The sequence below is a fragment of the Salmo trutta genome, chromosome 32 (genome assembly GCF_901001165.1).
Source record: "Salmo trutta chromosome 32, fSalTru1.1, whole genome shotgun sequence".
In the NCBI taxonomy this organism is placed as follows: domain Eukaryota; kingdom Metazoa; phylum Chordata; class Actinopteri; order Salmoniformes; family Salmonidae; genus Salmo; species Salmo trutta.
In genome coordinates, this window is record NC_042988.1 from 30,376,561 (window position 1) to 30,389,452 (window position 12,892).

Below are 12,892 nucleotides of genomic sequence, written 5' to 3' on the forward strand. Positions count from 1 at the left end.
AGTGTTAGGTACAGAGTGAAGGTTACCAAGTGGCATAGCCTCTGATTTAGTTAGGTTAATCTTGTAGCCTGAGAATTCGCTGAATAATTCAATAATATTAATAAGAGATGTGATTGAAGTCTCGGGATTAGAAATAAATATCAGGACATCATCAGCATACAAGCTTATTTTATGGTGAACATCACCAATGAGCAGCCCCTGTATAGCAGGCGTTACCCTGATGGCCTCGGCCAGTGGTTCCATAACAAGTGCAAATAGGAGGGTGGACAGAAGACAGCCCTGTCTGGTACTTCTGTGTATAGAGAAGCTATTTGACCGTAGTCCATTAGTAAGGACAGCAGCCTGAGGATCATCATATAAAACTTTCACCCATTTTATAAAGTTGTCCCCCAGACCAAATTTATTTAGAGCAAAGAATAGGTAAGACCACTCCACACGATCAAATGCTTTCTCAGCATCTAGGGAGAGCACAAGACCATCCATAGCACTTTGTTGGTAGACTTCAATTACATTAAGGAGCCGTCTGACATTGTTACATGACCTACGTCCCTTAATGAAGCCAGTTTGGTCTCCTTTCACAATTAGTGGCAGTGAGTCCTCTAATCTTGTGGCTAGAATTTTAGAAAGCAATTTTCTATCCACATTCAGAAGGGAAATTGGTCTGTACGAGGAACAAGACTCCGGACATTTTCCCTTTTTGAGAATCAGTGATATGTTGGCTTCTCGCAGCGTTTGGGGGAGCTGGTCATTTGAAAATGAGTGGTTAAACATATCACGCAATGGCTCAAGGATCAGGCCATGGAACTCTTTATAGAACTCACTACAGAACCCGTCCGGTCCTGGGGCCTTACCATTTTGCAGATTCTTAATTGCGGACATTATCTCTTCCTCAGTAATAGGGGCATTAAGGAGAGACTTCTGTTCTTCGGAGATAGTAGGGAGCTCAATCTTAGAAAATAAGTTCTCCATTAACTTGGGTGCGTCATTTGGCAGTTCTGAGGCATAAAGATTTGCATAAAATTTCTTAAATGAGTCATTTATCAATTTATTTTCATATAAATGATTGCCATCAGAATCAGTAATAGCCGCAATTGACTGTGAGTCAGCTCTCTTTTTAGCTAGGTACGCCAAGTACTTTCCTGGCTTATCGCCATGCTCATATAGCTTTTGCTTGACAAATCTCATTTTCTTTTCAGCGTCCTGTGTTAGGAGGGAGTCCAGCGTTGATCTAATGACTGATATTTCCTTTAATAGGGCAGGAGTGGGAGTTTTAATGTAGTCCTTCTCTTTAGTTCCTAATTCACCCTCTAGTGTTTTTTGCTTTTCACGCTTTTTCCGCCTCTTAGTGGCTGCGTATGACATAATCAGACCCCTGGCGTACGCCTTACAGGTTTACCAAAGGAGTGAAGGGTTATCTGTTGATTGAGAGTTAATAGAGAAAAATGCTTTAAACTCTGTAATAAAATATGATGTGAATGTATGGTCTTTAAGAATGGTTGTATTCAACCTCCAATGTCTTGACTGATTGAATGCCCCGTTGAGTTTTATGTCCCGGATCACCTCCGCATGGTCAGATATGACTATGCTTCCTATCCTAGTGGATAAAACAGACTGCAGCGACGTCCTGGGCATAAAAAAGTAACTTACACCACTGTTTCATGATCAGATTCAAAATAAAATAAGACGTTATCCAATGCTGCGGAGGTGCAGCTTAAGGTTATTTACCCGAGAGAGTCAATAAACGTAGCAGCCTCTTCAGATGTGTAGAGTTTTTTAGCCGATCCATTGACCATAATCTTCAATGTGGCCGGGTACAGCAGTGCGTAGTCGATCTTCATTCTCTTGAGTCGAGCCTTCACCTCATCAAACGCTTTGCGCCTTCGTACAACCGCTGTGGAATAATCATTGAAGAATGAGACCTTTGGACCTTTACGTTGACTACCGTCAGAACCGATGTTTCTAGCCGCATCCATGACGCGCTGCTTGTCGGTAAAGTTGTGGAACTTTATAACCACTGGTCGTGGGCGCTGATTGGGACCGGGTATCGATGCTTGAGAGCGATGTGCTCTGTCTAGCTTCACACGACCAGCCTTAGTGTCCATTTGTAGGTAGCCAGGGATCCATTCCTCCAAAAATTTTACTGAACGTGTCCCTTCAGAATTTTCCGGGAGTCCCACAACACGGATATTGCATCTGCGTCGTCGATTATCCAAGTCGTCAATGTGCTCCGCCATTTCGCGCACCTGCTTCTCAAGTGCTTTTATCTTAGTGTCCATGGATGTAGTTGAAGTTTCCACAGTGGCAATTCTTCCTTCCGCCTCATCAACACGTTTGACAACCCTCTGTAGTTCAGCTGAATGGCCTGCTATTGCTTCCAGGACCGTTCTTATCTTAACATCGATCACTTTAGTAATGTTATCTGTCATCCTTTGAATCACCAGGTCCATTGTGCCTGGATCCGCAATGTTGTTAGATTCGCTAACGTTAGCTAGCTCCTCCTGCACATCTACAGGGATGGCGGTTTTGGTCGACTTCTTAGTAGCTCTGTTGGGCATGTTGTCGGAGATTTTTGAGAAATAGTCGCCAAGACTCATTGTAGGGTAACTTATTTAGCCAATTCTACCACTTTTTCAAGCTAGGAGATTAATGTAAGAATATAAATTTACGAATACCGCGTGAGCTCGCTGAAACACCGTGTTCTCTCTATGGCGCCATTTTGTTCCCGCTAAGATGTACTTAAGTATCAAAAGTAAAAGTATAAATAATTTCTAATTCCTTATATTACAGTTTTTCTCGATTGTTTACACACATATTCTGAAAGCATGCCTCATATTCTCAGAACTCTACACACAAATCAAAAAACACACACAATGGGCAAAACCACTCAATTCTCCAGCAAAATGAAACTTTACATTCAAAACAATGTTATTTCTTATCAAAATGGTATTTTGTTTTCAAATGACACACACAAACCATCATATGAATAGACATTTATAAGAACCAGTTGAACACTGATGTGCTCAATGTAAAACACGTCTTCTCCATTCATCATAATGACTTAGGCCTTTTTTTGGTTCAGTGTTGCCATTACTACAGACAGTACATACATAAGTGTGTTGTAAAATATTTGAGAATATTGTTTTTATACTCAAAACACACAAATACACGGTAACAAATATATTTTATTTTTCCCACAAAAACAATGGACACAGTGTACATCCCATTCCCAACCGACACAAAGTTGCACATACAGTGGTCTACATACAAAACAGAATAATTTAATGTATACAGTTACAGTAAAAAAATAAAAAATAAAAATAAAATAAAAACTATGCTGCATCCTCTCTTCTGTTGCGGTCTGGCCACAGCACCTCATCCACATCACAAGCAATGTTTTCCCTGGCCAAGCAGCGGGGGAAATATCGCCTAGCATGGCGATTCCAGCCATGAAAAGCATCAGCTGCTATATCTCCACATGTGTCTTCCATAGCTTGGAGAAGAGGTATACGCGTTTGTGTAACGTTCCTCGTATTCTCCCTCATCGGAAGATATCTCGAAATCACTGTCAGACCAATACGCAGCGGGTTGCGTGCTCCACATCATTTTATTCAAATATGATGTACACGAAAAAACAATAAACACGACAGATGGTGACAGTTTCACAGGAGAAACGAAACACAGTGCAAACTACAATTCCCCACAAACAGCGTGGGGGAAAATGAACTTAAATGAGATCCCAATCAGAGACAACTAGCGACAGCTGTCTCTGATTGGGAAGACAGAAACCAACATAGAAATACTCCCCAATAGAGCCAACACAAGGCTCCAACGCAAAACAGAAAACAAACACAGGAAAACCACCCAACATAAACCACCCTGACCCAAAACACCTGAGTTCACCCGGTCAGGGCGTGACAGTACCCCCCCCTCAACGGTGCGTACTCCCGGCGCACCAAACTTAAGTCTATTAGGGGGGGGAATCCGGGTGGGCGCCTCACCCTCGGTGGAGGCTCTGGCCCCGGGCGTGTTCTCCCCCCCGCCTCCCCCTTAGCCCTACCCCTCTGGCCCGGACTGGACCACTGTGGAGAGGCATGCCCAGGCTCTGGAGCGGAGCCGTCGCCCGGAACAGGATTGGGCACCGGTGGACCGGACCCGGGCCGTGCCGGACTGGGAACACGCACCACTGGTTTGGTGCGGGCAGCAGGGACGGGCCGGACAGGACTGGGGACACGCACCACTGACTTGGTGCGGGGAGCAGGGACGGGCCGGACAGGACTGGGGACACGCACCACTAACCTGGTGCGGGGAGCAGGGACGGGCCGGACAGGACTGGGGACACGCACCACTGACTTGGTGCGGGGAGCAGGGACGGGCCGGACAGGACTGGGGACACGCACCACTAACCTGGTGCGGGGAGCAGGGACGGGCCGGACAGGACTGGGGACACGCACCACTAACCTGGTGCGGGGAGCAGGGACGGGCCGGACAGGACTGGGGACACGCACCACTGACTTGGTGCGGGGAGCAGGGACGGGCCGGACAGGACTGGGGACACGCACCACTAACCTGGTGCGGGGAGCAGGAACGGGCCGGACAGGACTGGGGACACGCACCACTAACCTGGTGCGGGGAGCAGGAACGGGCCGGACAGGACTGGGGACACGCACCGTGGGCTTGGTGCGGGGAGCAGGGACGGGCCAGACAGGACTGTGAACACGTATAGGTGACCTGTAGCGTGGAGCTGGTTTAGCCACTCGTCCCGGCTGGATTCCCATCTTAGCACGGCATGTGCTGGGTCTGTCCACCGGACGCACTGGGCTGTGCGGGCGCACTGGCGACACAGCGCGCAACTCCGCATACCAGGGCTCCTCCTCCAGATCTTCCCTCTGCAGGTCCTCATTCAACTGCCTCATCCTCGTCTCTTCCTCCGCCGTCATCCCCCACGAGAGCAGTGGTCTGGGCTCTTCCTCTGCCCTACCGGACCACCCCATTAGCCCCCCCAAAAAATTTTCTTGGGGCTGTTTTCCGGGCTTCCTCGACCGCCGCCTGCGACTCCGTCTACCGGCTGGCTTTACCTCCTCGACCTGGGAATCCTTCCGCCAGGGTCCTCTCCCCGACATGATCTCCTCCCAGGTCCAGAACTCCTTTCCCTCGCGAGCCCATCTCTCGCGCTCCTTTTCCTCCCGCTGCTTGGTCCTGGTTCGGTGGGGAATTCTGTAACGTTCCTCGTATTCTCCCTCATCGGAAGATATCTCGAAATCACTGTCAGACCAATACGCAGCGGGTTGCGTGCTCCACATCATTTTATTCAAATATGATGTACACGAAAAAACAATAAACACGACAGATGGTGACAGTTTCACAGGAGAAACGAAACACAGTGCAAACTACAATTCCCCACAAACAGCGTGGGGGAAAATGAACTTAAATGAGATCCCAATCAGAGACAACTAGCGACAGCTGTCTCTGATTGGGAAGACAGAAACCAACATAGAAATACTCCCCAATAGAGCCAACACAAGGCTCCAACGCAAAACAGAAAACAAACACAGGAAAACCACCCAACATAAACCACCCTGACCCAAAACACCTGAGTTCACCCGGTCAGGGCGTGACAGTTTGTGGATTTCGGTCATACACTTTCCATCTCCAGGCAGAAAATAATTCCTCAATAGGATTGAGGAATGGAGAATATGGAGGGAGATAAACAACTAAAAAGCAAGGGTGGGCAGTGAACCAGTTACGAACCAGAGCAGCCCTGTGGAAACTTACCTTGTCCCAAATGACAACGTACCTGAGCTGCTCTGGGCCATCTACCTGATCTGGTGGAATGAGTGTGTTGTGTAGGGTGTCCAGGAATGTGATCAGATGGGCGGTGTTGTAGGGGCCAAGGGTAGCATGGTGATGGATGACGCCGTGGTGGCTAATCGCTGCACACATTGTGATGTTCCCTCCGCGCTGGCCAGGGACTTGAACAATGGCACGCTGGCCGATGATATTCCTTCCCCTCTTTCGTCTTTTTGTGAGGTTGAATCCAATCTCATCAATGAAGATGAACTGGTGCTCCACTGCAGCCATCTCTAGCTCAAGGACTCTGAAACACACATGACAATATCAGAAATAGACATGGAGTGGTCACTATTGTGAAGCACAATCATTATGATTACAATACTGAAATATGTATAATTTATACAGTGTTGAGAGTATGCATCAATTGTGGGATTGTATAGGACTCACTTGCACATAGTTATATCGCAATTCTTTGACTCTTTCTGAATTGCGTTCAAATGGCACCCTGTAGACCTGCTTCTGCGCAAGACACGGTCCAGTGTTGATAAGCTTACTCTATCAATATTTTGAAATATCTCATTGTTTTCTATTATTTTTCTTTGTATTTGCCGTAATGTTATGGCGTTATTTTGTAGGACCATGTTCATGATTTCAGTTTCCTGTTCAGGAGACAGAACACATTCCCGACCACCTTGTGTTGGTAATCTTTCAGTTCTGCCAAACAAATAGTAAAATACTGTAAATACAAAGTAGGAATACATTTCCCAAATACTTGAAACATACTTTATTTTTACAGTCCTACAGAACAGTCCACAGGCAATACTGTACTACTGTACTCATTGAGTACTGTATTGATATGCAGTACTGCAATTTTCTAGTGAGAGTATATTTCTTACCTATTCTCATTTTGGAATGTCCGGATGATGGATGCTACAGTGTACCTGCTCAAATTTGGCTGTACTCTTTGCCCAGCCTCCCTCATTGTTAGACCATGGTTGACCACATGATCAACCAAAGTGGCTCGGATCTCATCAGAGATTACGGTCCTTGGCCTTCCTCGTCCTCGTCCTCGTCCTCGTCCTCGTCCTCCCCGTCCTCCTCCTCTTACTCTCACTCCTCTGGCTCTGCCTCTGTTTCCAATGTTGGCATCCATTGCTCCAAAACAGAAGAGCTCACCTGTTGCCCTTTTATGCTAAAGCTCTGATTGCTAATTGTAAAACTGTGTGACGGGTGTTTGCCCATGTGATGAGTCAGTGTGCATATTTGAATGGTAGTGTGTTCATTGTGAAAACAAGAGATTTTCTGCATGAAAATTGTGCCAAATGCAAAGAATTGTGTGTAGTGTTTTGAAAAAAGTGTGTTTTAGAACTGCAATTTGAGTGTAAAGCAGGAATTGTGCTTGTAGTTTAGCAACATGTTGTGGTCATTGTGTCTCAAGTACCAGTATTTGTGTGTAAACAATTGAGAAAAACTGTAAGCAAACCAGATGGCACAATGCAGGAAACCTGTACAGAATTTTTTTCCCCAAAACATACATCCTGTTTGGAATAAGGCACTAAAGTAATACTGCAAAAAATATGCCAAAGAAATTAGGGGAAAACACAACACATCACTGAGTACCACTGTTCATATGTTCAAGTATGGGGATGGCTGCATCATGTTATAGGTATGCTTGTCATCGGCAAGGACTATAAAAAGAAACGGAATAGAGCTAAGAAAAGTAAAATCTTTTTCAGTCTGCTTTCCAACAGACACTGGGAGACAAATTCACTTTTCAGCAGGACAATAACTTAAAACACAAGGCCAAATATACACTGCAATTACATTTACATTTACATTTTAGTCATTTAGCAGACACTCTTATCCAGAGCGACTTACAGTAGTGAATGCATACATTTCATAATTTAAAATAAATTCCGTACTGGTCCGTACTGGTCTCCCGTGCATATCAAGATGCCATTACATTTTCCTGAGTGGCCTAGTTACAGTTTTTTAAATAATATTTTAAAGGTGTCATCTTGGATATATGGCAAGACTTGAAAATGGCTGTCTAGCAATGATCAACAACCAACTTGACAGAGCTTAATAGAATAATGTGCAAATATTGTATAATCTAGGTGTGCAAAGCTCTTAGAGACTTACCTAGAAAGACTCACAGCATTCAAATGTGATTCTAACATGTATTGACTCAGGGGTGTAAATACTTATGTAAATGAGATATTTCTATTTCATTTTCAATAAATGGACAAAAATGTCTAAAAAACGTTTTCACTTTGTCATTATGGGGTATTGTGTGTAAATGAATGAGAGAGAAAAAAATCTATTTAATAAATGTTTAATTCAGGCTGTAAAACACCAAAATGTACGATAAGTCAAGGGGTAGGAATACTTTCTGAAGGCACTGTAGCTACTTGAAAGCACAAAACATATTCCACTGGCAGGAGACGAAATCACACCTCTAGTGATGCTCCTATACTCCTAGGCTGAGACGTTTCCTACAGTAGTTGCATAAATATGTGGCTATTGCTTGACAGAACAGAAGTAAAAAAGAAGACTTCCTCTCATGTAAGAAGGCTATATTTCATCTGCCAAATGGTTAACATATTTATATGGAATTATGGACAAAATCACAATTATCTACCAGGGCCTCAGAGTTGTATTATCAAAGAGGACAGCACCACCAACAGGTGGAAACATGCTACTGCACTCTTCAGGTAGACGAAGGATCTGTGACAGTAGACGAAGGATCTGTGACAGTAGAGGGTTTTACACACAGCTAAACTTTACACAGGACAAACAGAAGATCTAATACAAATAAGAAAGTAATGTCCACTCACTGTCTGCTGCTTCCAAAATAGCTGATCTTTTAATAAAGGTTTTTCCATACATTGAGCTAGTGGATACTGCATAATGTTACAATAAATGCAGAGAATCAGGAAATCTAAACATTTTGCAGAGAATCTATAGGCTGTACGTTTACCAATGCAACAGGCAGACAGGATCTACTACTAGTACACTGCTGAACATAACCAACCAGGCACCGACTATAAGGTAGGCCAAAAAAACTTTGCAACAATTATCAGCAATAAATGATACTCCTCATTATGATATTTATACTGTTAGTTTCTGAACAAACGGAGTAAAAACTCAAACGGATGACTACAAAATGCTCAAACCAAGTTTACTCACCCACTGGATCATACAGCTGCAAAGACAAGGCATGATTACACAAGCACATATATTTATAACCTTCTAATATGTGGGGTCATGTCCTTACACATCTAGACAGCCAATACATCTCTGTTGCTAGGCAGGAACTTAATTGGTTCCTCTCCCTGGTGTAGTCATAGCCCTGCTTTATGCGTGGAAGTGTATGTGTGAGATAGGACTGTAGTAGGAGAGTCGTTGTGGTGGGTCTCTCTGGCCTCCCTCCCAGAGGTTTCTTCTCACTTCATCTGTTGACTTGACCTCGAGACACATTCCTCGCTCCTCCCTAGTTCCGCAGCTGGCCTGCCTTATCAGAGACTAACTATTGCCCTTTGCCTCCCTCCTTAGAAACATGGAACAGAATATGAACTTTCTACACTCAGTAACTTTCCAAAAGTCCCTATCTACCCTTCCTTGACCCCAACATATGCATTCCTTACATATGTAAAGTTATCAATGAGTTCTAGAATGGTAACATGAATAAGTATATTTCAAGCTAGATTCCAACAATACTGTATTCCATAATTTGCATATCATAGAAACGTTTTTAACTTGGGAACTCCTGTTAGAGTACACAATCTGTATTTACTCTGTATTGTCTGAGTTTGTTTGTCATTTCTACCACCGGAAAAAATGAAAATGCCGTTTAATGTAATCAAGGATCTCCTCATACTCTTGGGTATCCCGGTCCAGGTGCATGTCTCTTTCCACCCATGAAATGAGCTTTTTTGCTTGATTCTTGTTGATTATCCCCTTCTTGTGGTATGCTTTGACCAGCTCAATGTAGCCATCTCTGTAGTAGCACCTTGTTCCTTCATCAGACATGTCAATGTTACCATCGGTATATGGTGCGGCCAATCCTAGAATAAGTACATAGTTTCAAATAGGGAAAATTTGAACTTTAAAGTGGTATTTTACTCACAAAGCAATTATGTATTTTTATTTTTATTTATTTTTATGTAAAAAAAATAAATGTTTTTCATTAGTCCATTTTTGATTAAGTCCCAAATTGTCCCACACATTCAAGGCATTTAGCTTCAAGTCGCCTGAAAGCAAGAGCAAGTGTTGATAACAGTATTCTGGGAACTAAACACGTTTTCTATTAGTCTAGCTCTGATGCTCCATTATTCAAAATGATGATATTCTGAGACCGTATCAATGGTGAACTGGTGAGAAATATACTGTATGTGTCACGCCCTGCCCTGAGAGAGCCTTTTTTATGTCTCTATTTAGGTTTGGTCAGGGTGTGATTTGGGTGGGCATTCTATGTCCTTTTTTCTATGCTTTGTATTTCTTTGTTTTGGCCTGGTATGGCTCTCAATCAGGGACAGCTGTACATCGTTGTCGCTGATTGGGAGTCATACTTAGGCAGCCTGTTTTCCTTTGGGGTTTGTGGGTAGTTAATTTCTGTTTAGTGTTTTGCACCTGACAGAACTGTTTGGCTGTCATTTTTTTGGTTAAAGTGTTCTATCTTTAATATTTTCATGATGAGCACTAACCACGCTGCGCCTTGGTCTACTCTCTTCAACGACGGCCGTTACAGTATGCATATCTTAGTTTTTTTGTAAAATACTCCTAATACAACATACAAGCAAACTCAGCGACTAAGACAAACGTTGTGAAATTGTTACTTTTGTAAGAGACGCTAAAGATCTACAGTATCTACTGTAAGATGAGGGAACAGGAAAATAATCACTGTTTTTACCTGCGTCTTCTCTAAGCTGCCGGGAAGATATAGGATGACCCATGATAAAAGCCTTCCTCAGCATAAGTGCAGCATCTCCGTCTAGGATTGTCTCTGCCAGCAGACGACTAGAACACAGAAAACATGATAACAGAAAAGGTGTGTTTTGATGGCGGTGGATAACTACGGTGCCATGTACAACGTCACACATCATCATCATGGTGGCCATTTTGCTATTCTGCCATAACTGGACAATGTCTTTTCCTTCATATCTGCTAAACCATACACAATAACACAGAAAAGGTGTTGCCTACTCTAAAGCATTCACCTGGATACTTGAGATTCCCTGCTGTTTCCAGTGGTCAGAGCATCTCTGTGATCCTGGTAAAGAACCCTCATGGTTAACAGGTTCTGTCCAGTTGGGTCATAATCAAGGCTCATGATCATCTCATGAAGCCTTGGATTCACTTGTAGGAGACGATCCAGTCGTTCATGGTTTCGGGCTATCCTCAGAGAAGCCAATGGTGGAATATGGTCTGCCTCTGCTATGCGATCATTACCCGGACCAAACTTAGATGGTCTACCTTTTTTAACACTAATGAGGATAGAAAATGAAGTATCAGTAGGCTAACATCATTCTTGTGTCAATTCAAATGGAATTATACAATGTAATAGGAATTATATCATGAAAATAATGGCCTAGGGTAGGCCTATCCATGCTCTCATGAATAAAAAGGCCCATTGTACTCAGTGGGTAAAGCAGATTTGATAGAAATATGTAAATATTATAGACCTACTTTTTATAAGTGTCAACAAATCCAAGGCCGTAAGCAATTATGATCGTAGTTTCATCACTGCTACGCTGTCCTTCTGTCTTCTTGCTGGCAGCATTTCCAGTGGGTTCATTTCCAGAAGCTTTATTTGACTTTACCGTCACGGAACGTGTTATTTTGGGACTTCCTGGATGATACGAAGGTTTCTTATGAATCGCCTTAATCAATATAAACCCCCCTACTGCGGCTGTTCCCAATGCTACCGGAAACGCAAGGGGCCCCAAAAACGGTATCAGACCCAAGGCTGGAAGACCCATTTCAACTCTTGGTAGCCTACAATGTCTTGTAGCCCAACTCTGGGTTCTCAGCAAATGTCCTCTCTGAGCTGAGCTCTTATACTCTTGACGCAGTTAGAAAAGTTTGCCAGATGGCTCAGAACAGTGGTGGTGCTGTAGTGCAGCACATGACCAATGAGTCAAAGTCTATAAATAGGCTGTTTGTTTGTGTTGGAAAAGGCAGGCCATGGGGAGGAATGCTCAAACTTGGAATTGCTGGAGAAGAGCTCATATCCACATTCTGAACGTATGTACTTTAGGGGAGAACTTGTAGGATAGTAAGGGTTTGAACAGGGGTCTACTAAGTGGGGAGGGGCGATGTTCCATATAGAAATGCAATGTATAGAGCAGCTCACATGATGCCCTACTGTTTATGACTGAGAACCATGCCTGTTCCACACTTACTATCTAAATGTTCTAGAATGGTGCACCCTCCCAAACAGCCCAAGGTGTATAGTTATGAAGTAGTTCATTTAGAAATGCCACAGTAGAGTAAAGTGCTTCAAGCAAACACTGTTGGTGAAGAATCACTGACGTAATGACAATAATCCTTCCCTGACCAAACGTTTGGGCCTGTGTTATTTACACACAAGTCAGACAGGCAGCTGATCTATATCTACTAGGTCTATATACAGTATTTATATTTTATGAATGTGTTTTTAAAAGGTTGGAATAAACATTTACATTTCCTTGGTTTCCTCTCGTAAAACCTAAACATTAATAACCTCTAAAAGTGTAAAGCCTTTGGGGGGGGGGGGGGGTCTCTGGATCTACTACTGGTACACTGCTGTGCATTATCAACCAAACACCTAATACATCATCTGTGGTACACAAGGTGCAATTTAGAAATTTGGTTGTGCATCAGCAGTCACTCAATTAGCCCATGTCAGCTAAAGCTCGATTGGTAAACTAGTCTAGGGCCAGCTGTCTAAACTTGTAGTAAGCATGTGTCACGGAATTCTAGGACCAGTGGAGATGCGGAATCAGGCGCAGAAGACAGAGGGCCGGAGAAACAGTGTTTTAATGCCACGGGAAACAAAACACAATAGCCGAAAGGCACTTAATAAAGTCCGCCAGGGAAAACACATTCCCAAAATAAAACA

General features: G+C 43.5%; 1 protein-coding gene across 1 annotated transcript; it reads right to left on the bottom strand.

Moving 5' to 3' along the window:
• Positions 1 to 8,631: 8,631 nt before the first annotated feature.
• LOC115171685 (uncharacterized) lies at positions 8,632 to 11,876 on the bottom strand. Its single transcript, XM_029728726.1, has 4 exons — positions 11,479 to 11,876; positions 11,010 to 11,276; positions 10,703 to 10,809; positions 8,632 to 9,857 (listed from the first exon to the last, which is right to left on the bottom strand). Exons 1-4 carry the CDS (start codon positions 11,769 to 11,771, stop codon positions 9,616 to 9,618), a joined length of 909 nt encoding a protein of 302 aa, XP_029584586.1. The 5' UTR covers positions 11,772 to 11,876; the 3' UTR covers positions 8,632 to 9,615.
• Between the last annotated feature and the right edge of the window lie 1,016 nt (positions 11,877 to 12,892).